Here is a 25,832-nt window from a genome sequence, read left to right on the forward strand (position 1 = left end):
GCAGGGCAGGGCAGGGCAGGGCAGGGCAGGACGGACGGACGGACGGACCGACCGACCGACCGACCGACCGACCGACCGACCGACCGACCGACCGACCGACCGACCGACCCACCCGCCGCCGCGTCCGTTGCGCCTGCGCGCGCGCCGATTCAAACCCGGCGGGGCGGAGCGTCGCTCGTCCGATTGGACGGCGTCGGGCCGAGCCGCGCGCCGATTGGCCCGCAGGCGCGGAGGTGGGCGGGGCGTGGGCGGGGCGGGGCGGCGGGCGGCGGGCCCGAGGCGGCGGGTCCCGCGCCGTGAGGATGAGCGGCCGCACGCCGCGGCGGGCCCCGGCCCCCTCCCCCGCCCCGCGCTCCCTCGGCAGCGCCGGCACCCCCGTGCTGGCCGAGTGCCCCGGCAACGACGATGAACGGGAAAGGCGGCAGCGCCGGCGCTCGAGGGCCACCGACCTCCAGCTCGGCAGCACCGATTCGCCGCTGGGCCTCGCCTCGCCCGCGCCCAGGTACGGGCGGGCCCGCTGTGAGGGGCGGGGGGGGAGGAGGAGGAGGAGGAGGAGGGTCCCCGAACCGGCGTGTCTCCCCAGGCAGGCGGAGTCGTGGCTGCCGGCGCTGCCCCAGTGGACCAACGCTCAGATCTCGGACCACTACAGCACCTGCATCAAGCTCTCCACCGAGAACGTGAGTCGGCCGCCCCGGGAGGGCTCCGCAGCCCGGCCCCGCTCGCGCCGCCTCCGCCGGGCGGTGGTTGCCAAGGCCGGGAGGGATTTTAAACTCCTGGAGCCGTGGATACACGGTTATGGATACACGGTTATGGATACACGGTTATGGATACACGGTTGTTCTTCTTCCAAGCCACGGCCCTGACCCAAACCACGGCCAGATCCGGGTCTCTCCTGCTGCTTTCCCAGCCCAAACCTCGGCCAGATCTGGGTCTCTCCTGCTGCCCAAACCTCAGCCAGATCCGTGTCTCTCCTGCTGCTTTCCCAGCTCAAACCTCAGCCAGATCCGGGTCTCTCCTGCTGCTTTCCCAGCCCAAACCTCGGCCAGATCTGGGTCTCTCCTGCTGCCCAAACCTCAGCCAGATCTGGGTCTCTCCTGCTGCTTTCCCAGCTCAAACCTCAGCCAGATCCGGGTCTCTCCTGCTGCTTTCCCAGCCCAAACCTCGGCCAGATCTGGGTCTCTCCTGCTGCCCAAACCTCAGCCAGATCCGTGTCTCTCCTGCTGCTTTCCCAGCTCAAACCTCAGCCAGATCCGGGTCTCTCCTGCTGCTTTCCCAGCTCAAACCTCAGCCAGATCCGGGTCTCTCCTGCTGCTTTCCCAGCCCAAACCTCGGCCAGATCTGGGTCTCTCCTGCTGCCCAAACCTCAGCCAGATCTGGGTCTCTCCTGCTGCTTTCCCAGCCCAAACCTCAGCCAGATCTGGGTCTCTCCTGCTGCTTTCCCAGCCCAAGCCACAGCCAGATCTGGGTCTCTCCTGCTGCTCTCCCAGCCCAAACCATGGCCAGATCTGGGTCTCTCTTGCTGCTTTCCCAGCAGCACCGTGGCACGGACCGTAGCCCCTCGGTCCTGCTGTAAATACCACCACAAAATGAGGGTTCGGGCAGTTTTGGCAGTTGTCATTTGCCAGGGGAATCAGTTCTGGGCTGTGCTTTGTTTCAGAAAATCACCACCAAGAATGCCTTTGGCTTACACCTGATAGACTACATGACGGAGATCCTGAAACAGAAGGACTCTGAACTGACCAACTTCAAGGTGAGAGGAATTGCTGCCTGGTCATGTTGGTAGCTTAAGGTTCAGTCAGTAGCAAACCTCAGATAATGCTGAAGGTAACTGAGCTGGTTACTTCCACTAAAAATATCCAGCACAGGCAGCACAGTCACTTCTCGCAGGAGCTTACAGTCTCGAATCCTTTGGTACCACAGCAATTAAAGGCTGAATTCTTTCAGTTGTGGTCCTTCAAAAGGAGAGCTTGTTTAAAAGTGAAACTCGTGAGGCTTCTGAGGTAAATACTGGGTGTTACCACCAGTAACAAAACAAGGCTGGAAAAGAAAGGAGGTTAGTGTGGCTAACCCTGGACTAATTTTGGTCTGGGATGGATCAGAAGAAGAGCTTGCCAGGGCAAAGACTTACTTGCTGTAATAGTTCACTGATGCTAGGAGGGAGAACTGAATTCTTGGATGAATGACCAAAAGAACACGGCCTCAAGGACCCCCTGAGCTAGCTGTCTTATGGTTGATGAAACTGTGGAAGGGATAGGAAATGGTGCACAGGTTTTCAGTGGGTAGACCTTCACCTTCCTGGGAAGGTCTGGGATCAAAAAGGCCACTTGGCATCTCCTTCACTTCACCTCTTTTGAATTTGGAATTTGGGAAAACAGAATGATACCAAGGGGATGACCCAAGAGAACTCATGAAGGAGAGGTGGAGAGAGGTCTCTTGGAAATGCAAATCTGCACCTTCTGCTTCTCCCCATTGCTTAATCTTGAAAACCTTTTAAGTATTAGTCAGTGTGATCCCTTCCAAAAGAACTGATAGAGCAAACTGTAGACGCTGCCAGGGAAGAGACATCCTGACCCCTGCTGCACACCTAGGTCTCTGGTAGGTTTTAGGATAAATCCTTTTCCAGTGGTTCACAATTTTGCTTGTTATACAGAACATTCAGAAATTCAGTTCTGCAGCTCTTCTGCGTTTGCATCTTCTAGAGGAGACTTTTTTCTTTCTAACTAAAAAATTGCATCTTTTCTTCCTCCTATCAGATCGCAGCTGGCACGCTTGATGCCAGCGCGAAGATTTACGCCGTGCGCGTGGATGCGGTCCATGCAGATACCTACAAAGTTCTGGGAGGCTTGGGCAAGGACTCGGCACCCACGCAAACCGTGGAGAGCCCAGAAGGAGGTGTGCCATTCCCTCGTTTTCTGTTAAGCTGTTTCTGTTCCTCCTGCATGTAAGAGAAACGTCAGCACCCATGGATTTCAAAGCGCTTTGTACATCCCGGAGAGTCCTGCTAACTTAGGGCTGGGAAGTCCCAAATTAGTTTGCCTGGGTGCTTGAGCTGGGAGGGCTGAGATGAGAACCTGAATCTGTTGCTCAATCTCATATTCAGTGATTCAGCCTGTCAGATTTGAATGAAAATCAAAGATGGTCTACTCTGAAGCATTACCAATGAAGTGCCTTGCTCTTTGCTTTGAAACAAAAACGTGCTGTTAAGATAAAATAAGAGTTGATAAAAAGAAATACAACATCCAGCCAGTGAAACGTTGGTGCTCTGTGCTAACAGATACCTAATCGAGTAACCTCGTGCCCACTGGGGTTTTGTGTTTGTCGTACAGACTGAAGGAGAAGTTTTGCTGCCCCTCCTTAGGGGATTTCAGCAAGTTTCCTAAATGTGACGTGTTCTTCTTTTCCTTTTAGATGCCAGTCCGGTTCCTGAGGCTGTCAAGAGAGCTCAGACAAAGAAAAAGCACTTGTGCAAAACCATCGAGCAGAACCTGAATAACATCAACGTGTCGGAGGCTAATCGCAGATGTGAGGTGGGTGGAGGGGGGCTGCTGCAGCAGCTGCGTTCTGGAGGAGGAAAGGAAACGTTGCCTCATCTTCCTCATTTCTATTGTTTTTTCCCATTGTGCATTCCTCTCTTGGGCTCTAACACTCACATGCACGTCTGTGAATTCTGCTATTACAGCAGGATTGTTCCTAGTGACGTGTATTCCTCCTGCGTGGGGCAGCTGTGAGAGGCCTCTCCTTGCTGGAAAAGATGTGTGGGTCATTAGGTCGAGAGAGGTGATTCTTCCCCTCTACTCTGCCCTCGTGAGACCTCACCTGGAGTATTGCGTCCAGTTCTGGAGCCCCCAACATAAGAAGGACATGGACCAGTTGGAGAGGGTCCAGAGGAGGCCACGAAGATGATAAGAGGGCTGGAGCACCTTTCCTATGAGGACAGGCTGAAAGAGTTGGGGCTGTTCAGCCTGGAGAAGAGGAGGCTCCGGGGTGACCTTATAGCGGTCTTCCAGTACCTCAAGGGGGCCTACAGGAAAGATGGGGAGAGGCTGTTCAGGAGGGCCTGTTGTGATAGGACAAGGGGTAATGGTTTTAAAATAGAGGGAGGTAGATTCAGATTGGATATTAGGAAAAAATTTTTTACCATGAGAGTTGTAGAACACTGGCACAGGTTGCCCAGAGAGGTGGTGGATGCTCCATCCCTGGAGACGTTCAAGGCCAGGTTGGATGAGGCCCTGAGCAACCTGATCTAGTTGGAGATATCCCTGTTCCTTGCAGGGGGGTTGGACTAGATGACCTTTGAAGGTCCCTTCCAGCCCTAACCATTCTATGATTCTATGATTCTCCCTTCAGATCTGTACTTCGAAGCCTCCTGCAGAGACCTGCTTCACCCCTTCCATCCACTCCATTCCTTGATTCTCTGCTTCATTCCGTACCTGTAGGTTGATCCCATGTTCCAGAAAACAGCCGCGTCTTTTGATGAATGCAGCACGTGTGGCATTTTCCTCATCGGGCTCCGTACCCAAAGCTGCCAGAGCGAGCTCCTGTTTGACTCGAAGATGGTGCCTCTCCCTTCTTCAGACACCCTCACGCTGCCCAGCTCTGATCCTCTGAAAGTGACGGATTTAAAGCGTGAGTGCTGGTAACCGCTAAGCAAAAGGGCCCATCCAGACCTTGCGACCCTTTTCGTCTCCCAGGGGTGCTCATTTTAGTCTCAGCCAGCTCCACTTGTGCTTTTGCTCGCTGCTTGGCTAGCCTGTGGCACCATTCCTCTCATCCTGATCGAGTTGCTGGAAAAACGGGACCTTTGCAGGTTTTAGATGACTGTGTGTAGCTTAACCTCTGGCAGATCTGTCACACGGCACGTGTACGTGGTCTGAGCTGCGCAGCAGTTGCGATCAGCGTTAAGGACTGACCTTCTCAGAGCGTTTTGAGCCTGTAGGTACTACCAAACCCCACGGCTCTGATAAGATTCCGAGCGTCATGCCCACCCTCGAGTTAGGGCAGTGACTGAACTCTCCCTTTCTGCTGAGAAACGAGCCTGACTGCTTTTGCAGTGAGCACTGCGCTGCCCTACGTGCGAGAAAGCCTGCCTGTGGATGAGGTTTTAAAAGTGGTCAAATGCCTGGCACTTGTTTTAGCTGCTGGTTGCTTCATCCTGTATCTAATGCAGATCATATCCTCTGCTATGGAAACAGGCTGAGAGAGTTGGGGCTGTTCAGCCTGGAGAAGAGAAGGCTCCGGGGTGATCTTATTGCAGCCCTCCAGTGCCTAAAGGGGCTACAGGAAAGCTGGAGAGGGACTTTGGACAAGGGCGTGGAGTGACAGGACACGGGGCGATGGCTTTAAACTGGAAGAGGGGAGATTTAGATTGGATCTAAGGAAGAAATTTTTCACTCAGAGGGTGGTGAGGCACTGGCACAGGTTGCCCAGAGAAGCTGTGGCTGCCCCATCCCTGGAAGTGTTCCAGGCCAGGTTGGATGGGGCTTTGGGCAACCTGGTGTAGTGGAGGGTGTCCCTGCCCACGGCAGGGGGGTTGGAACTGGATGATCTTTGAGGTCCCTTCCAACCCAAACCAGTCTGTGATTCTAATCTCTCCCCCTTGCTCTCCTTGTCTCTAGCCCTGCTGTTGCAGTGCATTGAAAAACGCCCCATCTGCTCTTCGCTGGCCGGTTTCCAGTTTACGAAGTGGGATGCTGAATCCCACGACGAGGTATGTTGGTCACCTCTTTGCCAGGTGGGATGCTTGAGCTGTGTTCTGTGCTCACCTCCAAAGCCATCTCCGAGACACGCAGGGCAGCGGGGTGTTGTGCCACAGGGCTGCTGATATCCTGTGATTTTTTTCCTGAGCACTTTCTTCTCCCGCAGTCGGTGTCAGCCCTGTTGGATAAATTTAAGAAGAGCGACCAAGTGTTCGATATCAATGCGGAGCTTGACAGTGATGCGGAGGACGCTGTTCCCACCCTGCTGGATGACTTCAGTTCCGACTCCCCCCGGAGCGGAGCAGCAGACAAGCTTGGGGAATTCACAGACAACCTCAACTCCTTTGGAACGGTCCACCAGAGCAAGAGGTAAGCAGTCACTGAAAATCTAGAGCTGTGCTTTGATGGCAACTGCAGCTTCTGGCAGCTCTCTGGGGAACCTTTCACGTGCTGTGTACGTGTTTCCCACCTGGCTATGGCTTGCTTTCTTCCCAAATTTCAGGTACATCTAGGAATGCGTTACCCTCATATCTCTGCCCTCCAAGAGGACTTTTTTCCGAAGGGTCACATCTCCCCAGAGTGATGGCTTATCTGCTCACTCTCCTCCCCAGTTTCCAGCTGCCCTTAGGCAAATCCACCTCTGTTTTTGCAGCAGCCTCATGGACTCCAAACAGTGCCAGACCCCCAGTACCATTCACTGATTAATTAATATTGTTAATAATTAATCACTGATTAATTAATATTATTAATAATTAACTTAATAGCACGGATCAGCACTGTACAGAGCTGATCTGGACGTTAAACGCACGCTCAGCCCCAGTGTGTGCCAAAGGCACGATTTCACTGAGCAGCGTGTGTTCTCTTTCCAGAACTGATGTGGTTCCTTTTGGAGAGGGAGACATCGGGACCATGTGCCTCCATCTCTCCATGAATCCAGGGGAATACTCCTACTTCAGTCCCCGGACTCTGTCAATGTGGGCCGGCCCTGAGCACTGGCGCTTCAAACCTCGACACAAAAGTAGGTGTTTAGAGACGGCAGCTCTAAAGGTCCTGCTTACCTTTGGAGATGGGTGGCGTTTGAGTCACGGAGCAGGGACAGTAAAGAAGGCGAGAAGCCTTCTTGAGAGAGTCCAGCGCAGGGCCACGACGATGATGAAGGGAGTGGAGCATCTCCCTGATGAGGAAAGGCTGAGGGAGCTGGGTCTCTTTAGCTTGGAGAAGAGGAGACTGAGGGGGGACCTCATTCATGTTTATAAATATGGAAAGGGTGACTGTCATGAGGATGGAGCCAGGCTCTTCTCAGTGGCATCCAATGATAGGACAAGGGGAAATGGATACAAGCTGGAACACAGGAGGTTCTGCTTAAACATGAGGAAGAACTTCTTCCCAGTAAGGGGAGCAGAACACTGGGGCAGGCTGCCCAGAGAGGTTGTGGAGTCTCCTTCTCTGGAGATGTTCCAAACCTGCCTGGACGCGTTCTGGTGGGATCTGATCTAGATGGTCCTGCTCCAGCAGGGGGATTGGACTAGATGATCCTTTGGAGTCCCTTCCAATCCCTGACATCCTGGGATTCTGTGAAGCCTGCATGGCTCTTTTCTAGCCAGATGGGAAGCGGTACTGAGTTCAGACACCAGGAAGGCTCTCAGTCACACGCAGATCCTTTGGTGTCTAATGTATTCCCTATTGTTTGGGTTTCCTAATGATGCTCAAAGTTGAGGAGGTGTCTCTCACTGCAGCAATAAGAGGTACTAGTGCTGATACAGCTCTTTTTTCCCCACCTTCTGCAGAAAAACTGCAGATTAAATTACGTTTCCTGCTTCTATAAGAAGTTACTCATCCCTTTAAAACATGAAGCTGAGAGCAACACCTATTGCTTTCCTGTAACGAAGGGAAAACTCCTTGTAGGTGACCTTTCTGTGTGGAGCAGATGCTCAAGTTAGGAGTGAGCTTGTTGTCCTCACTCCGTCACGGAGCACTGACAGTTTCCTTCCTTCCTGCAGCAGATGCTGACTCTGAAAAAGAGGCCAAGAAAAGGAGTGCAAAGAAAGCGTTTGAAGTGAACTTTGATGAGGACATCGACTTTCAGACGTATTTCCGTAAGACCAAAGTACGTGCCGAGTTCCTGCTCTCTCTTTTGCCACATCAGTGTGGCTTGGGACCCCTGTCTGCAAACGGCTCATCTCGTGCTCCTGCGAAACTGGCTCTGTAAACCCAACATCGTGTCCGTTCTTTAGTGCGGGGTCTTCTGCCTCCAGGTCACTTACAGGTAGAGAGTTCTAGCAACCTTGGGGTGGAGAAGCAGGCTGGATTCCTCCTGGCCTATACCCTGTCAGTCAAAGAGACCCTGCAGGTCCCATTGTGTGTCCCAGGATGCCGCTGGGTCACCGACTGGACCAGCATGGAACGCCTCTTTGGAGGCATCTCTGAACTTGCCCCTGTTTCAGACAAAGACCTGTGCTCAGAGGACTTATTTGTGCATTAATCTTCCGAGTAGTGGACAGCTCACAGCTAATGGTATTTATTACCTTCCCAGGCGTCCGTAACTCTGGCCAAATCCATACTGGAAAGCCAGAATGTGAAGAGCACCACGCTTCCCGCAGACTTCAACTATGACCCTAACAACATTCTCCAGCTGTTCCTCAAACCGGCTGTTAAGGTAAGAGTCTTCTCGAAAAGCCTCTTGGCAATTATTCCGTGCACAAACCCACTCTTCACCAAATGCTCGAAGCACTCTGGGATGCTCCTCAGGGCTGGAGTCGGGCCAGTGTGTCTCTCGCTGAACTGGCCCGCTTGCGGATGCTGAAGCAGCTGTTGTGCTTCACAAGGGGCTTGCTAGAGAGCTGGTATGTGAGGAGGAGGAGGAGGAAGAGCCAGCAGGCTGGGAAAAGGGGAGGTGATGAAGGAACAAGGCACAGGCATTGCCTGGGGGGAAGCATTTGGGAGTTTTTCCTTTCCTGACTCCTGGCCTTGTCCCTGTAGCTCTGCAGAATGCCCGAGCCGAACAGGTCGTTGGATCACGCGGATGAGATCGGCGAGTACGACTACAACAACCCCAGCGACACCTCCAATTTCTGCCCTGCCCTGCAGGTGACTCCAACAAGAAGATTCCTTCCTCTTGCCTGTGTTTGATATGTGAGGGGAATAATTTAGGAAGAATCTGTCTCCAGAATTAGTTTGCTAGTGAAAAGGGGTCGGAGCTGCAGATTGTGACAAAGCTGCAGGAGTCTGTGCCCTGTCCCCTCGCTCCAACGGCATCACCTAACCTCTGCCGTCGGTGTTTGCTAGTCAGTTTGCTGCAGAAACTCCATCCCAGCCTTTTCCGTGCGTCACGCTGGGGTAGATGCCGTTGCTCACCTCCGCAGTCATCTCTGCACAGTGAGGTTTGCTCCCAGCTGCTCTGAGCTCCCGTTGGAGCAGATTTAAGGACCTCATGAATGTTCATAAATATGGAAAGGGTGACTGCCATGAGGATGGAGCCAGGCTCTTCTCACTGGCATCCAATGACAGGACAAGGGGAAATGGATACAAGCTGGAACACAGGAGGTTCTGCTTAAACATGAGGAAGAACTTCTTCCCAGTAAGGGGAGCAGAACACTGGAACAGGCTGCCCAGAGAGGTTGTGGAGTCTCCTTCTCTGGAGATGTTCCAAACCCGCCTGGACGCGTTCTGGTGGGATCTGATCTAGGTGGTCCTGCTCAGGCAGAGGGATTGGACTAGATGATCCTTTGGAGTCCCTTCCAGTCCCTGACATCCTGGGATTCTGTGATTCTGTGTGAAGCAGATTTCTTCTGAATCTTCAGCCTCTGCCAGGCCGAGGCTGCCTCCTGAGTGTGTTTGCGACACATCTCGGCTGGTCCCACGCTGGCCCTCGTCTCTCTTTCCATCTAGAACAGTCTTTTGATATTCTACACTCTCCATCTCCCTTGGGTTTAGCCTTAGCCCAGCCTAAGTGCCATGGGGAGAGGCTGAATCAGAAGGTGTTCCATGGGGAAGGTGGGCAGGTATCAGCACGCTCCTGGGAGGCGGGTGCTCTTGCTGTCTCAGTGCAGGACATCTCTGGCTCCTCAGAGATGTCTGCGAGTGGCCTCACTGGAGTGTCTCTTCTCGATCAGGCTGCGGACAGCGATGATGACGACAACGGCCCCGTTCAATTCACGGGCCAGACAGGGGACTTCAACCTTACTGCCCACCATGACGCTGAGCTCAACAGGACTGTCGGCGATGCCAATGTCACAACGTATGGAGAGCTGAACCTCATTGCTGAGCCCCAGAGGGTGAGGACTGGGATTGTGAACTAGAGCAAAGCCTCTCGCCACCTGGCGGGGCTAGAAGTCCTGAGACAGCACGTTCCCTGGTGCAGGATCTCCTGGGTTTGCCACTAGACGCTTTATTCCCAAATGAACCCTTGCATAAGAGAAGAGAATTAAAATCCAAAAGTTTAGTAGTGAGAAAGCATTCCCCGTTGTTCTCAAGGAGGACCATGTTTTGATTGTTCCTGTGCTCCCCATCGGGGATAACGCTGCTGCTTCTGCTCAGTTGCTCTCAACTAACCCTGGGCTTCTTTTCCTCAGGTCAATAAGATAGCAATTCAATATGCGAAGACAGCCAAGAAAATGGACATGAGGAGGTTGAAGAAAAACATGTGGGACCTCTTGACTGATGGACAGGAGAAGGAAACAGTGGCAGAGGTGAGTGAGGGGGAGCCAGATACCTTAAGAGAACGCCCTGCAGGTAACTGCACTTAGCTCCTGCAGAGACAGCCTTGGGCAGGTTCTGCAGCAATCCCTTTCCAGTAGTCTTGCTCCCATGGGATGGTTGGTAAGGGCAGACTGAGTGTGACTTGCAGTGGTTGTAGATTCCCCATCCCTGGAAGTGTTCAAGGCCAGGTTGGATGAGGCTTTGAGCAACCTGGTGTAGCGGAAGGTGTCCCTGCCCATGGGTTGGAACTGGATGATCTTTAAGGTTCCTTCCAACCCAAACCATTCCATGATTATCTGAACGCAAGGCTGGATACTGGGGAGCAAAGTCTGTCTCAGCAGTGTCTGTCTTTTTGCTAACTAGGCGGAAGATGCAGAGAAGGGGAAGAACACATCAGTGGTAGCGGGCGAGAAGGTCTTCAGCGGCATCACGAAGGAACTGCTTTACAGGTAGAGAGGCCCTAAAAAAGGTTGGACTGAAGATGGGGGACAGACTTCAGCTGAGCTCGGGCAAACGCTGACCCCTCTGTGTCTATTCCAACCTGCTAACTGAGCCCTGAGGGGCAAAAAAAAGCTCTCCTCTTGCTCTCTGGGTTTGCCTGGAGGAGCTGTGAGTCGCATTCAGCTTGGCAAATCCTTTGCTAGTGGGAGGGGAAAGATAGAGAAAACCCAGATCCCTGGGAGAAGCTGATCTTTGGTGACCTGGTCCTTGCAGGCAGGGTCCATCCGTCGGGATTCAGTAGGCTCTGGCCATCCTGACCTCCTCCTTTCCTCTTTTGTAGGCTGCCTTCTGTGATGGCGAGTAATCTGTCTGTCCCCTTAGCCTTCGCCTGCCTCTTGCATTTGGCAAACGAGAAGGTAAGAGGGAGACCTTCAGACTGGAGAGGAGAAGAGCCTGGCTCTGTCGAACTTCACTTTTCTTTTATATTCCCAGAATCTGAAGCTGGAGGGCACAGAGGACCTGTCTGATGTCGTGGTGAAACAAGACAACTGAGCCCCGTGCAGAGCAGGCAGCCGGGGCCGGCCCACGGGACAGAGCGCAGCTTCCCGGCGGAGCACCGCTCGCTCTGGACTAGCTCGTCAGTGGCAGATTCTTCTCGTCCCAGCACTGTTGACTCAGAAATCCCACTGGTCTCTGCACCTCAGGAAGACTTTTCAATCAAGGATGTCCTACCTGAGCATAGGACCTGTATAGATGGACAGTTGCAGCTCAGCCTGCCTGGCTCCTGCCATCTTCGATCCATCAGCTCTTCCCTGGATCTGGGTAGCGGAGTTCCTCCATCTCACTGTGAACCACCAGTGCCTCCTAGAAAAAGGCTCCTCTGTGTGTCACTTGGTGTCCATCTGTAATTCCCAGTACATGGACTGACTGTTACTCATGTCTCCAGTTCCTCCTGTTGGTCCTCTTCATCCCTGAAATAATTTACCTTTTATAATGAGCTTAAAGATAATAAATTGCTACAGACTTTTAGACGGGCCTTTAAGATGGGGAAGAAGGAGTCTCCTAAACAGGAGAGAGGTTCAAATGACACGAGTGTTGGGGAGCAGCAAGAGTGGAGCTGCTCCCTGAAAAAGAGGCCAGCCAGGAGACAGGGGGGATCGCATGGCTGGAGCATCACCAGCCAGGACCCGGTCCTCCAGGACCTGAACAATGGAAGCAGGACCAACCTGGAGATGGTGGCCAGGTTCAACCAAGAGTTGAGCTCACCAGGCAAGTTGATGGTGCTGAGGCAGGTCCAAGATCAAGCTGGGAAGCCAGTCTGCAGGTCAGGATTGGGCCCGAGGTGATGAGGCAGAGAGACCAGCACTCCCAGTGCTGGAGATGGGCTTCAGTGGAGCTCCTGGGCCGTGGGTGTGGGTCAAGGCCCCTGGTGAGGCTGGTCAAGGCCATTAGGGCTTATTGGTGCCCTCAGGGCCCTGACGAGGTGGGTGGAGAAGGGCCCTGTGCAGGGTGGTGGGGCCTGGACCTGGCTCCAGTGCTGGCCCTGGGTTGCCAGTGGCCCCCCGAGGGCACCCCTGGGCCACAGGCTGGGCACCAGACCCTCGCTGGGGGCACTGGTGGGGCGCAAGACGAGAGTTTTTAAGTAAAACAGTCACAAACAGGGACTTTCTTGGAGAAAGGATGTATTTCCTCGAGCTGCAATTCAGCTGAGGGGAGATCGGCACGGGAAGGACCAGCAACCCCGCCCATCCATGGCTTCGAGACCAGTGGGGTGACTTCCCCGAGGGGCTGTAGCCCCTCCAGCATGGCGAGGGTGGGCTCGAACACCCACACCTGCCATCCCCGGTGCCCGCACCGCGTCCTGCCCGGCTGCTCAGCCCCGCGGCTCAGCACCCCCTGGGCAGCCGCCCCTCGCGCCGCCGTTGGGATCCCCAGTCCCATCTCCCAGAAGAGCTGTGGGACTGGTCCCCGGGCAGCTGCCCGCCTCTCGCTCCCCACTTCTCCATGCCGTAGTGTCAGGATGGGAGCTGGAAGAAGCGGGTGATCCTGTTGCTACCGTGGGTGCCGTGCAGTCCGCCGCGCCGGCACCGAGTTCCCCAATTCCTCCTCCAACATCTGGAGAAGAAAAGCAGCGCTGCCACGTCCCCGTGCCCGCGGGCCGAGCCGGGGGGGAGATGCTCGGGGCCGCCGGACCACTCACCTCCTCGCGGGCAGCCAAGCGTTGCTTCCACTCGCCGAGCTCCACGGCGTGTTCCTGCTCCAGCCGCCCCAGCTGCCGCCTCTCCTGCTCGCCCAGTAGCTCCATCTTCTCCCTCTGCGAGCGGGGAGGTGGAAACGGGAAGGGAGGTGCTTGAGGAGAGGTACCGGGGCCGCGGGAAGCCCCTTGGGGTGGATGATTTTTGCAGCGGGTCCCGGTACCTGCATCTGCTCCAGCTCGGCCAGGTTCTGAGCCTGCTGCTGCTGCAGCTGCTGCTCCTGCAGCTCCTGCTGCTCCTGCTGCCGCTGCGCCTCCGCTCGCTGCCGCCGCTCCTCCCGCTGCAGGAACTGCGGCGCGGGACACCCCGCATCACCCTCCCCTTCCCGACGGCCGGCGCTTCCGCCTTTTTGAGGACTTGGCGCTGGGGAACCTCGTTGACCCCGGATGGGTTCTCGTACCTGCTTGACCCTCTCCCTCTGCTTGGCCCCGTCGGGCTCCTGGATCTTCAGGTTGTCCTTGAAGAGGGCCAGGCGGATTTGGCGTCGCGGCGCTGGTTTTTCAGCAGCTGGGCGCGTTCCTGCGCCTGCTGGCTCCTCAGGTCCTCCAGCAGGATGTGGTGGAAGCGGTTCATCCTCTCCGTCTCCTGGGAACGGGGCGGGAGGGTGAGGCAGGAGAGGGGGTGGGAGCCCGGCGGGCTGGGGGAGCACGGCCACCCGGTCCCACCTCACCTTCTCGTGGCGTTTGCGGAGCTGCTGCCTCTGCAGCGCGTGCTGCTCCTTCACCTGCTGCCTGAAGAGCTGGTACTTCTCCTGCAGGTGCCCTTGCTCCATGCTCCACACCACCGACTCGCGGGCTGCCGGCCGAGGACCACAGCGCCATCACCACCTCCAAAAACCCCCAGCCAGACCTGCTGCTCCCCTCTCATCCTCCTCCTCCCAGCCCGCTCTACCTCTCCGGAGGCTATGGATCTTGCTGATGCACTCCCAGTCGATGGATGTCATCTTCTTCTTGTGCTCCTGGATGACCCTCTGCAGGGCTGCGTTGAGTTCCTCCTGCTGCTGCTGCAGGAACCGCTGCTCCTGCAGCCAACGGCGGAGGGGCATCACCCTGGCACCCGGGGGAGATGGTCCCCAGGCTCCCGGTGGCACGGCTGGGGGAGGACCCTCACCTCTCTCCCATCTCCTTTCAGCTCTCGTATCTTCTTCCTGCAGTCCTTCTCCTGGAGGGACTTGAGGCGTTTGGCCTCGTCACGCAGCTTGGCCGTGTACTCCAGCTCCTGGCGCTCCTTCAGCTGCCGGTAGCACCGCTCCGAGCTCTCCACCTCCCGGTCGTAAAACTCCTTCTTGCTCTGCCATGCAGACACGGTTAACGCGGCTGCAGGGACCAGAAGAAGTGGCCACCAAAGCAACCAAACCCCCTGCTCAGACCCTGGCACCCCCTGGCACGTGTCCCTCCTTGACCATATCATGGCACCCGCGGGACGATGGGCTGGTTACCATCATCTCCTGCTCGATGTGACGAAACATCTGCTCCCGCTGCTGGTGAAACTTCTGCTCCAGCCGGCTCTGAGCTCGCTGCTCTTCCTTCTGCAGCACTCGCAGCTCGCGGAGCTCCTGGCGCCTAAAGGGTTGGGAATCGGGGTGACAGAGGGCCCTGGAGGCACCTCTCTCTGCTGGCATGGCTGACTTGTAGGTGGCTAAAAGAAGGGAGAAGCTCAGCCCTGGTGCAGCATCATGGAGAAGAAAGAAGATGGGACACCTGTTGGGTCCGCGGTGGCCACATTCCCAAACTCAGCTGATGTCACTGCCCCTCCATCTCCCCCTTCATCCTTTCCTACTCTCCTTGGGTGATGTGATTGCTTAGGGAGAAGATCTTCCCCTCCTCTTTCCATAAGCTGGCTGCTGGACACACCAGATATGGGGCTGGGCAACGCTTGGGGTCCTCATGTCTCCCTACTGCACGGTGCTGAGGACGCAGGGAAGGGGTTGCTCCTGCTCCTGCTGGAGTAGACCCTGGCCAGGGAGGCCAATGGATTTCCCAAGCCTGGAGCTCAAGCACTTCTCTTGTCCCAGTGACCCACAGACCCATTCCTCCCTCCCGCACCCTCTCCCCTTTGCCCCTGATCCTCCTCGTCCAGAAACGGGTGGAAGATTCCTGGTGGCCCCTCTGCTACCAGCACCACTCACCGAGCCGAGCGCACCATCTCGTCCCTCTCCCCGGCCTTGCCGAGGGTCCTGGCGGTCGTCACGCTCACCTCCTCCCCGTCCACCACAAACCTCCGGGTTTTCTTGACCCTCCTTTGGAGCGAGGCACGTTCCTGTGACGGGGAGCGACGGATTGAGCTCAGAGGTCCCAAAACTACATAAACCCACCCGTGGGTGGGACCCATGCGAGGTGAGGAGCAGCTTCCCGTCGCCACGTTACCTGCAAACTCACCTTCTGGGCTTCCTCAGCAGAAGGGAAAGGCTGCGCTGCTGCAGGGAGGGCACTTGGACCTCCTACATCTGCAGGGGTTTGCACAGGGGATGGCTCCTCTCCTTGCTTTGATGCGATGGATGGATCCGGTGTGTTCCCTGCTTCCCACGCTGCCCGCGCCTGGGAAGAGGTACGGACAAGGGCAAAGCTCATGGTCTTTGTGGCCTTTGGTTGTCCACCAAGGACCTCCTGGGGTTCTGGCAGTGCTCTGTGACCCTTCAAGTCACCCATCTCCTCTCCAGGTCTGTCCTTTGATGGCCCTTCAAGAGCTGGAGCAACCTGCACCCCGTCTTCTTCACGTTCTCCATCATTTCCATCTTGTCTTTTCCAGCCGTTCCCACGAGCAGCCCTTGGCTGGTTGTCTCTGGGGCTGTTTTCCACTTTCTCCTCTATGTCTTCCTCAACAGGCCCTGGGATCTCCAGGAGGGATGAATCTTCTGCTGAATTTTGGAGTTCCTCACTTGCAGGTCCCTGTCCTGCTGGTGCTGCCGAGGCTTCCTCCGGTTCCTCTCCCGCCAGCACCAGTCCCCCCGGACTGGCTGCATCTCCTGCTGCTTTATGGTCTCCAATCAAACACCCTTTTACAACATCCTCTTCCAGTTTCACTTCTGCTGGCACCAAGGCTTCCTCAGGAGCAGTTTCCACTCCAGTTTCAGCATTGTCTGTGGCTTCCTCCTCATTCCTCCCCACCTCCCGCTCACCCAGGTCCAGGGGGTCAGCGATGGGCCCGCACACGGTTGAGTTTCTCTCCCCGTTGCTCCTCTCTCCGGCCTCTCCCAGACTGGCCAGGGGCTCCTGCCACCCCTTGAGCACATCCGACCCCACCGCTACCTCCTCCATCTCACTGGGCGTCAGCGGTGCTTCAACCCACAGCACCCTCTCCTCCACCAGCTCGGTGTCCCCAGGCTCTCCAGCACCTTCAGGTTCCATGGGTGCCCTCCCTGCTCCATCACCATCCTTCCCAAGCCCATCTTCAGCCCGGAGGAGCCAACCTCAACCTTCAGGTCTAGCAACGACCGAGTGACCTGATGCTGATGCTCTGACAATGACTTGAAGCTCTGGGTTTTGGTCCTCACGGTCCACAGGTCCAGAGCTGCCACCAGCTGCCCCACGGCCGAGCCTCCGCGCCAGTCCCCAACTGTGGGTGCCATCAGGGCCCGTGAGTTCCGAGTAGGGTCTCTGCTTGACTCCTTCTTGCCATCGCTTTGGGGGGCCAGAACAGGGCTTGGTTGGGCTGCAAGCTGTCCCTCTGCCGGCGTTTGGCCAACCGGCAACGCGTCAGCACGTTGGCTTTCCTCCCGGGGCTCTGCCTTGGGTCCAACCTCTCTACCATCAGCTCCTGAAGTTCAGCAAGGTCTCCTGGCCGCCACGGCCCCGCGGGGAGCCCGCCGCGTTGCAGGGGGTCCCCAGGGAGCTGGTCTGCTCCTCTCGACACCCTTGAACTTCTCCTCCTGCTCTGCTGGGGCTGGTGTCCCTTGAGGAACAACCAGTGCCATCATCTCCAACCCACTGGGCTCTGCCCTGTGCTGCTCCTTAGCTGTTTCTTGGGATTTCATCCTCCAAAAACGACCTGCTCCGCATCAGCTTCCGAAACTCGGACGGCCTCTTCGCGGGGAGCCTGACGGAGCCCGTGGGCTGGGGCGAGGACCTCCTCCTCATTTGCTTCAAGAGGTCAGACGCTCTCTTTGTCCTGGGCTCTGCCACCACCTGGATGTCGGATGAGATGCCCGGCTCCTCGCCAGCTCTCCCCGTGCTGTCCGGGGGCTGATGCTCCAGGGACCCCCGCCGGGGTCGGGGGGCAGGAGGACTCCCCATGCTCCTGCCCAGGCTGTGAGGTGAACAACGGGGGAGAGATGAGGCCCAACGATCTGGTGGGAAAGGTTGGAGGGATCTCGCCCTCCAGCTGGCGCCTACTCACGCACCGAGAGGACTGGACCTTCCTCCTCATCCTCTTCCTCCAGCACGTCAGCCCGGGTTTCAGCCACCAGCTCCCGGAGCGGCCGCTTGTCGGAGATGCCTGCCACGAGGGTGCTGGGGTGGGAGCGAGGGAGGTGAGCGGGGGCCAGCGCCGGGGACGGGTCCCACCATCCTGGGCAGGGTGCAATGGTGCTACCCACCTGCAGGAGCTGGCTGGCCGACCACCGCGCCTCGGGGCTCTTCTCCAAGGATTTCCTCAGGAAGTCCTTGAAGTCTTCAGACCTGTGGGATGGTCCCTGTGAGGACAGGGGCAGAAGCTCCCCATCACCCCCACCGCGGACCCACAGAGCTTGGGGTGCTGCTGGGGACACACAGGCTCTGTTAGTGCCTTGGCAGGAGGAACCCACCCCAGTGCTGCCCACTGGTGTCACCTTCAAAGGTGGTGTGATGGGAAAAGGTGGTGTGCAAAGGTGGTGTGATGGGAAACCCATGGTGCCACCTCTTGAGCTGGGCTTGAGGAATCACAACCAGCATGACTTATGGTCCAAGAGCCCACCCCAGAGCCCAGACATGACTTCGAGCAGGAGCTGCCCCATGGGACAACTTCTCCCACCGTCAGCGGAGTTGGGTGACATCTCCGCACGGGACTCACCACCTCTTGGGGTGCCGCAGGGTGGGCGGCTGGGACTTGGCGATCTTCAGCAGCACCCGGAGCGGGTTCAGCTCGTGGTAGGGTGGCTCCATCTCGGCCATCTCGATCAGTGTGATGCCCAGCGACCAGATGTCAGCCTTGTAGCCGTAGGGGTTCTCCTTGGACGTCTCACACTGCACCACCTCCGGGGCCATCCTGAGCAGGGAGAGAGGGGCAGAGGACCAGCCTGCCCTGGACCCGGGCTGGTATCTCCCCCTGAAACCAAACCCAGGTGCTGTCCCCTCCGGAGACAACCCAACAGGCAGAAGAGGTGAGACTGAACCCCAACTCCTCCAACACTACCCCAGGAGGGCTTACACCCACCAGCACCCCACGGGTCCTCTCCATACATAGCCTCACGCTCCCGAGGAGCCCACCCTGAGCCAGTGATGGCCACAGGAGGAAAGATCTGATTTCTTGGGGTGTTCCTGGTGCCGAGGAGCCGGTTGCAGGAGGAGCAGGACACCTGGGCTCCCCCAGCCCACCTGCCTGCCTCCCACATCCCACCATCCCAGTGATTCCTGCCCCACACCTACCAGTACGGGGTGCCGATGAAGGACACGCGGCGCTGGGCGTGCTGGAGTTTTAGCCGAGACACCAAAATCGGCTGCAGAGCAGAAAGCGGCTGTTGGAGGGATCCTTGGGGTGAAGCACCCCAGGGGCTTCCCTCCCCACCTCCCCCTGCCCCGTGGGGTCCCCGTTTCCACCCGCCATGGTCCTCACCCAGCTTGACGTCCCCATCGAGGGTGAGCAGGACGTTGCCGGCCTTCACGTCCCTGTGGATGATCTTGAGCCGTGCAGGTACTGCAGCGCCAGCAGGAGCTGCTTGCAAACCACGCGGATCTGCTCCTCCGTCAGCCCTTTCTCCAGCTCTGCCGTTAACGCCAACGAACGCCGCCGCTAACGATGCCGGGGGACCGGAACGAAGATGCTCCCCAACCCATCCTCCCTCCTGGAGATGCCGTCCGAGCCCGGGGCTCCCTTCCACGCCGTGAAATTCGGCGATCCCACCCCAAACCCTCCACCAGCCGCACGCCAACCGGAAAAAAAACACTTTAATTACCCAAAATCGCTGCATCCACGGCCCCTCCAGGACAAAACTCCACCAGGATCTACAGGGAGAGCGTGCGGTCGAGGTTTCCCACCTGGTCTGCAAACGTGTCCCCTCCAAACCGAGTCCCTCAGCCCCGAGATGCTGTGGGGACCCTGGCTCGTGCCCGGGATGGTGCCAGGGTGGGGACCAGCCCCCTCTCCCAGCTCACCCAGAGCCGCCCGTCCCAGTAGAACGCGTCCAGCAGCTTGGTGATGTTGGGGTGGTCGCAGCAAGCCAAGATCTCGATCTCCACCACGTAGTCCTCCAGCTCCTCCTCGCTCGGCGTCTCGATCACTTTGGCGGCCGCCAAAGCCCCCGTCGCCTTGTTCCGCGCCTGCGGGAGAGGGTTTCGCGGCGCCGCGTGGGCTGCGGAAGGAGCAGCCCCACCATTTCGGCGACGGAGAAGCTCGGACCCGCCGCTGCCGAGCCAAACGCCCGAGGGCAGGACGCAGGGAGCTTGGGTGTCACCAGAGCTGGGGAGGAGGAGGACCGCACAGTCGCCCCGTCCACGGAGCTGAGGTGCAGGTGGCACCTTGCGCGCGCATTCCGGAACATCCCAAAACCCTCTGGAAGCTCTCCCGTACGCACCGGAGTCCCCGCGGGCGCAGCCACAGCGAGTGGCGGCACAGGGAGCTCCACCGACCTCCCCCCAAGGACCTTTCTTGGTGGTCCCATTCCACAAGCGATGCCGAGATGTTTGGCCGCCCCGAAAAAGCCGGAGACGGAAGAGGGGATGGCAAACTCAGCCGGGACCGGGACCATCACCGCCACGCTCCACCGGCCCCGGTGCCGGAAGGCGACTGCTGCCACGGATCTGACGAGCGGCGAATTTGGGTTTCCTGCCGCGCTCGGGCTCTGCACCGCGGTTTCAGAACAACACATCCTCATCTCAGCCCTCGGCGCTCCAACCGAGGTGGCAAACACCCGCCGGCAAACGGGCCGGCTCCGCGACCCGACGGCTGTCCTCGTGCCGAAGGACGGGGACGGGCTGAGCCAACGCCGCGTGAAGCCCCCAGCCACCCTCTGCTCAAATTTGGGGCTGTTTAGAGGCTTTTCAGCTCTTCGCACGCCAATGAAAAAGAAAAAAGCAAAGAATTCCCCAAATTCCCAGGGCGCCGGCGGCGTTTCGCGGCGCTCCCCCACCTTCAAGACCTGGCCGAAGGCGCCGTCGCCCACTCGCCCAGCACCAGCCAGGTCTCCTCGGGGTCCGCGTCCCGCTTGACGCCCTCGTACCGCCTCGGCGCCTTCTTTTTGGCCGAAAAGCCGAAAAGCCGCCGGAGAAAAGCCATGGGGCCGCCTCCGTGGGAAGAAAAGGGTTGGAGCTGCTCCGCCGAGAGCCTTCGCAGCCTTCGCAGCCCGCGCTCTTCCTCCTCGCCGGTGGCAGGAAGGGGCTGAGCGCTGCCCTGGACCGCACAGGATGTGCCGCGAGATGGAGGTGGTGAGAAAAGAAGATGCTTCGCTCGGTGCCCGGCGCATCCCGAGCGCCGGTGTTGGCACGACGGGAGGGAAGGGGGTCGGGCTCACCCAAAGGTGCTGCCTGCGTGGCTGCCGCAGCCACAAGGGGTACGGGGGCACCAGGGGGGCCCCTCTGTGGATATATGGGCCTTGGTGGGCACAGGTGCTTGTATAGGCGCGCGGGCCCCGGGAATTTACACGTCCCACTTACACATCCCCATGAATTGACACATCCCGTTTACACATCCCTGTGAATTTAAACGTCCCCATGAATTTACACATCCCATTTATGTGTCCCCATGAGTTTACACGTCCCATTTACACTTTCCCATGAATTTACACATCCCCATGAAATTACACATCCCATTTACATGTCCCCATAAATTTACATGTCCCCATGAGATACACTCCCGTTTACACATCTCCATGATTTACACATCCATTTACGTGTCCCATTTACACATCCCCATGAATTTACACATCCCATTTACGTGTCCCCATAAATTTACACGTCCCCATGACTTTACACGTCCCGTTTACACATCCCTGTGAATTTACCCGTCCCATTTACATGTCCCCATAAATTCACACGCCCCCGCACGTGCACAGCCCTGGTCGGGGTCAGCAACAATCGGCTCCACGGCTGAGCTGGGCTTAAGTCGGTCCCGGGGGTGCTGGGAGGCCCCAGTCGAGGTCGTTAAGCCTCATTAGTGCCCCCCACTAATTAACCCCCCTGGAAAGACCCAGGTGCTTGGTTGTGCCGTTGCTTGGCAGAGTTGGGGTGTAAGATGTTGGCACCCTGGTTTGCAGCCCCCGGACCCCTCTCCATGGGGTTGGGGTGCACCCAAAACGCCCCCAGCATCCAAAAGCACCCGGCTCTGATTTCTCCCCTAAATCGAGGCAGTTTTTTACCTCCTAAATAATCCCCCCCCCCACTCCGGTGTGGGTGCAGCACCTTCCCGGTGCCGGGGGGGGGGCCCAGCTCCGGGGGCTCTCGGTGGAGGCTGTTTTTCCCTGTGATTACATCGTTAATCGTGGGGTAATTAAAGCGTCAGGCTCCCGAATAGAGTGGAGTCTCCAGCCCAGCACCTCATGGGTTAACCCACGGCCCGGGGGAGGGGTGTCCTACAACCCCAAAGTCTCCCAACCCCTGAGATAACGAACCCTCTTGCAAGGTTGTGCCCCAAAAGGACGCGGTGCTGCAGCGCTGCCCATCCAGTGCCCGGCTTTCGGGTTGGGGCTCTTTTTTCCTTTTCTGCCTTCTCCTCCTTTCCTTCTCCTTTTCTGTCTCTTCTCCGTTTCCTTCTCCTTTTCTCCATTTCCTTTTCCTCCTCCTCCTCTTCCTTCTACTTTTTCTTCTTCTCCTTTCCTCCTTCTCCTCCATGTCATTCTCCTTTTTTACCTTCTCCTTCTCCTTTTCCTTTCCTCCTTTTCCTTTTCCTTCTCCTGTTTCCTTCTCCTTTTCCTTCTCCTTCTCCTTTTCCTTTTCCTTCTCCTTTTCCTTCTCCTGTTCCTTCTCCTTCTCCTTCTCCTTCTCCTTCTCCTTCTCCTTCTCCTTCTCCTTCTCCTTCTCCTTCTCCTTTTCCTTCTCCTTCTCCTTTTCCTCCTTCTTCTCCTTCTCCTTCTCCTTCTCCTTTTTCTTCTCCTTCTCCTTCTCCTTCTCCTTTTCCTTCTCCTTTTCCTTCTCCTTTTATTTTTTTTCCTTTTCCTCTTCCTCTTCTCCTTTCCTCCTTCTCCTTTTCCTTTTTTTCCTCCTCCTTCCCCAGCAGCTGCCAGCACTGGGCTCTCCAGGCTGAGCCCCGACACCCTTCAGGCACCGACGGCCGCTCTCGCCCCCGCAACATCCTTCACCCCCAACAATTCCCCTTTTCCTCCAGCATCTCTTCCGCGGGATGAAAAACAAACCCCCCCCCGAGGAGAAGCTTTTCCCCCCCCGCCCGTCGGAGCGGAGCCCTCGGGGACCGGATCCCCCCCCAGGGGTGCTCGGATCCCCCCAGGGGTGCTCGCTCCCCAGGAGCCTGAATTCCAACATATTCCCAGCCCAGTGAGTCCCGGCAGGCTGGACCGTACACGCAGCTGCCATCACACAGGGGAAACTGAGGCAGGGGACACCCCCCCCCACCCCCCCAGCTCCAGACCCCCCCGTTCTGCTCGAACAGAAAACCGGGACTAGAAACCCCAGGCGGGTTTTTTTTTTTGTTCTTGTTGGTTTTTTGCCCGTTTTCGTTAAATCACGTTATTATGAAGTAAGAGGCGGGCGCCTTCCTGGAACGAAAGGGTTAATGTCACCCTCGGGTTCCTGCACCCCTTTTCTAGCCCCGGGGGGGGGCAGGAGCCCGACGTCCCCCTGACCTCCCCCCGCTTCTGCTTTCTTGGGCTCTTGGCCCAAAATTGAGTCACCGGGGGATTTTTCGTATTTTTTTTCGGGGCTCTTTCACAAACCGGCTGGTGGCGATTCAGGGGTGGGGGGAGGCGGGATTCTCCGGGGGATGCTATGGGGTTGTGCACCCATGGGTGCTCTCCAGCAGCCCCTCCAGTCCGGCTCCCACTAATGGGTGGCTTCAGTCCCCTGGGACTGGGATGCCCTAGCTGGGCCAGAGTCCCTGGAACGCAGCACCCAGCGCCCGCGCTCGGCGCCGTCCCCGTTCGCACGGTGACACCCAGTCACCCCCGACGGGGACCAGGACCCCACCAGCATCCCAGTCACCGGGTCCCAGCATGTCCCCAATCCCCCTGGGGACACGGCCAGCCCCAGGATCGGGGAGCAGAGAGGAGGAGGAGGCGGGGGGGGGGTTGGAAAGTCCGGCACAGTCATTCAGCGCGGTGCTGGGCTGCCCCTGGCCGGAACCCCCAAAAAGCCCGAAGTGCGACCGTTCCGGTAACGAAAGAGTCAATGGCACACGCAAACACACACACCACACACGTACCGCACACGTACCCGCACACGCCACTTCCCTGAGTGGGGGATGACTCATCCCCCAGCCCGTCAGCGCCGGCACCGTGACACCCGCCGAACACAGAGCTCTTCCTCCGGCCGCGCCGATGAGCCGCACGCCCGGCGCCTCCGAGCCGGTGAGTACCGGGGTGGGGGGTCTCGGGGTGCTGGGTGGAGGGGGGGGGGGTCCCAACCATAGATCACCCCCACCAACCATTACATCACCCCCACCAACCCTATATCACCCCCGTCCCGCCGAGCTGAGACCGGCTCAACTCGGCGCGTGCCACGGCGGCAACCCATCCGACGGATGGGAACGCCAAAAAACCACCCGTGGAAAAAGTGGGATTCAGCCCAAGCGCACCGGGACACCGTCACCGGCGGGTCCCCCGGTGGGACCCTGCGCCGGGGCGCGGGGTGACGTAAGGGGTTATTTTCGGTGCCGGGGAAGGATGACCTCAGCCATTACTCCACCCGCCGTAGGCCCTGGCACCGCTCCCGCGCCATTCCGGCCCTTCCGCTCCGACCTCCGCCACGCTCGGAAACGCCGTTCGCCGGGAATTTGGGCCTAAAGGGGCAAAATGGGGCTTAACGTTGGCGATTCGGGGTACCGAGGAGTCGCCAAGGGGCGGCGGGGGGGGCTGGAGGTGGCGGAGCGGTGGGCGCCATGAGTTTCGGCCGGTCTCAGCCCGCTCCGGCCCGGCTTTCCTCCGCAGCGACGCCGCGGTTTCGGGAACGTGCCGCCCTCCGCCGCGGAGACCGCCGGGAATTCCGGTCGCGATAAACACGCGATTACAGCACGGAGGTACCCCCGGCCCCCCCCCCCCCCACCCCGGCACCGGCACTGGCACCGGGGCTCACCCGCCGCCTGCCGCGCCACGGGGCAGCTCGTTCGAGTGTTCGGCCCCAAAGCGGCCACTTTTCACCCCAAAAGCTGCCGTCGTCATGTGTGTGCCCCCTCACCCCCCCCGTTGCCATGTGTGTTGCCCCCCCCCCCCCGCCCGTTTCCTGCGTTTTCGGGGCGATACCAGCAGGGAGGAAATCGCGTCAGCGGCGGCCGCCGCGCTCGCGGTGCCGGGAAACCGCACCGGAGCCGTTGGAATCACGGCCGGGCACCGCGGGGGGCGCGCACGACGCGTGTGCTTCACACGTACGTGTGTGTACCTGCACGTGCACACGCACGGACACGCGTGTGCTTCACACGTACATGTGGTACCTGCACGTGCACACGCACGGACACGCGTGTGCTTCACACGTACGTGTGTGTACCTGCACGTGCACACGCACAGACACGCGTGTGCTTCACACGTACATGTGTGTACCTGCATGTGCACACATGGACACAAATGTACACGGCACACACGTGTACCTGCATGCACACACATGTACTTCACATGTACACTGCACACATTTGTACCTGCACACACACGTGTACTGCACATGTACACCATACATGTGGTGTACCTGCATGTGCACACATGGACACACATGTAGTTCACACGTACACTGCACACGTGTACCTGCACACACCCACACAGACACACATGTACTTCACATATACACTGTACACATGTGTACCTGCACGGAGCACACATGGACACACATGTACTTCACACGTACACTGCACACATTTGTACCTGCACGCACACACACAGAGGCACGTGTGCACTGCACATGTCCATGTGTGTACCTGCATGTGCACACATGGACACATACATACTTCACATATACACCTGCACGCACACACCTGACACACATGTACTTCACACATACACTGGACACGGGTACCTGCACACACAGGCAATGTGTGTACTCCACATGTACGCTGCACACACATGCACCTGCACACACATGCACCTGCACACGCACACACAGGCACACGTGTCTATTTCACATGTACGCTGCACACGTGTACCTGCACGTGCACACACACAGGCACACGTGTACTGCCACGTACACCATACATGTGTGGTACCTGCACACACCCACACAGACACACATGTACTTCACATATACACTGTACACGTGTGGACCTGCACGCACACACATAGACACACATGTACTTCACACGTGCACAGCACACGTGTACCTGCACACACAGGCACACGTGTGTACTTCACATGTACGCTGCACACACACTACCTGCACACACACAAGGCACACATGTGCACTTCACACATACGCTGCACACACATGTACCTGTACGCACACACAGGCACACGTGTGCACTTCAC

The 25,832-nt window shown here is 57.8% G+C and overlaps 2 protein-coding genes across 4 annotated transcripts; one reads left to right on the top strand and one right to left on the bottom strand.

Moving 5' to 3' along the window:
- The first annotated feature begins 302 nt into the window (after positions 1–302).
- NCAPH (non-SMC condensin I complex subunit H) lies at positions 303–11,387 on the top strand. 3 transcript variants are annotated; one of them, XM_086628157.1, is made up of 17 exons: positions 303–502; positions 584–677; positions 1,658–1,750; positions 2,754–2,892; positions 3,409–3,527; positions 4,437–4,626; positions 5,616–5,707; positions 5,863–6,065; positions 6,566–6,714; positions 7,697–7,803; positions 8,230–8,352; positions 8,676–8,783; positions 9,809–9,970; positions 10,268–10,384; positions 10,758–10,843; positions 11,176–11,251; positions 11,328–11,387. In XM_086628157.1, the coding sequence occupies exons 1-17, from the start codon at positions 303–305 to the stop codon at positions 11,385–11,387; spliced, it is 2,118 nt and encodes a 705-aa protein (XP_086484283.1). The 3 variants fall into 3 exon arrangements, with proteins under 3 accessions (XP_086484283.1, XP_086484284.1, XP_009989848.2); XM_086628158.1 differs by having other exon boundaries at positions 7,700–7,803; positions 10,268–10,388; positions 10,765–10,843; XM_009991546.2 differs by lacking the exons at positions 303–502; positions 584–677 and having other exon boundaries at positions 1,688–1,750; positions 5,863–5,960.
- An 896-nt stretch (positions 11,388–12,283) lies between these two features.
- On the bottom strand, positions 12,284–20,497 carry LOC104383398 (STE20-like serine/threonine-protein kinase). Its single transcript, XM_086628006.1, is given in 24 exon segments — positions 12,284–12,448; positions 13,036–13,149; positions 13,254–13,379; positions 13,491–13,567; positions 13,570–13,675; positions 13,761–13,885; positions 13,982–14,111; positions 14,201–14,380; positions 14,529–14,652; positions 15,219–15,349; positions 15,469–16,464; positions 16,584–16,710; positions 17,078–17,335; positions 17,422–17,524; positions 17,621–17,706; positions 18,077–18,271; positions 18,652–18,696; positions 18,698–18,722; positions 18,839–18,907; positions 18,910–18,987; positions 19,179–19,227; positions 19,378–19,542; positions 20,352–20,383; positions 20,386–20,497. Coding segments are annotated over 24 exon segments (3,618 nt in total).
- Positions 20,498–25,832: the final 5,335 nt, after the last annotated feature.

This window comes from Tauraco erythrolophus, chromosome 29, assembly GCF_009769465.1.
Source record: "Tauraco erythrolophus isolate bTauEry1 chromosome 29, bTauEry1.pri, whole genome shotgun sequence".
Lineage (NCBI taxonomy): Eukaryota > Metazoa > Chordata > Aves > Musophagiformes > Musophagidae > Tauraco > Tauraco erythrolophus.

Excerpts from the sequence above, each read along its gene's own strand:
- NCAPH (XM_086628157.1), top strand. The coding sequence starts at position 303 with ATGAGCGGCCGCACGCCGCGGCGGGCCCCGGCCCCCTCCCCCGCCCCG. Across the intron at positions 2,893-3,408 it reads CGTGGAGAGCCCAGAAGGAG|ATGCCAGTCCGGTTCCTGAG; the intron begins GTGTGCCATTCC and ends TTTTCCTTTTAG. Across the intron at positions 6,066-6,565 it reads ACGGTCCACCAGAGCAAGAG|AACTGATGTGGTTCCTTTTG; the intron begins GTAAGCAGTCAC and ends TTCTCTTTCCAG.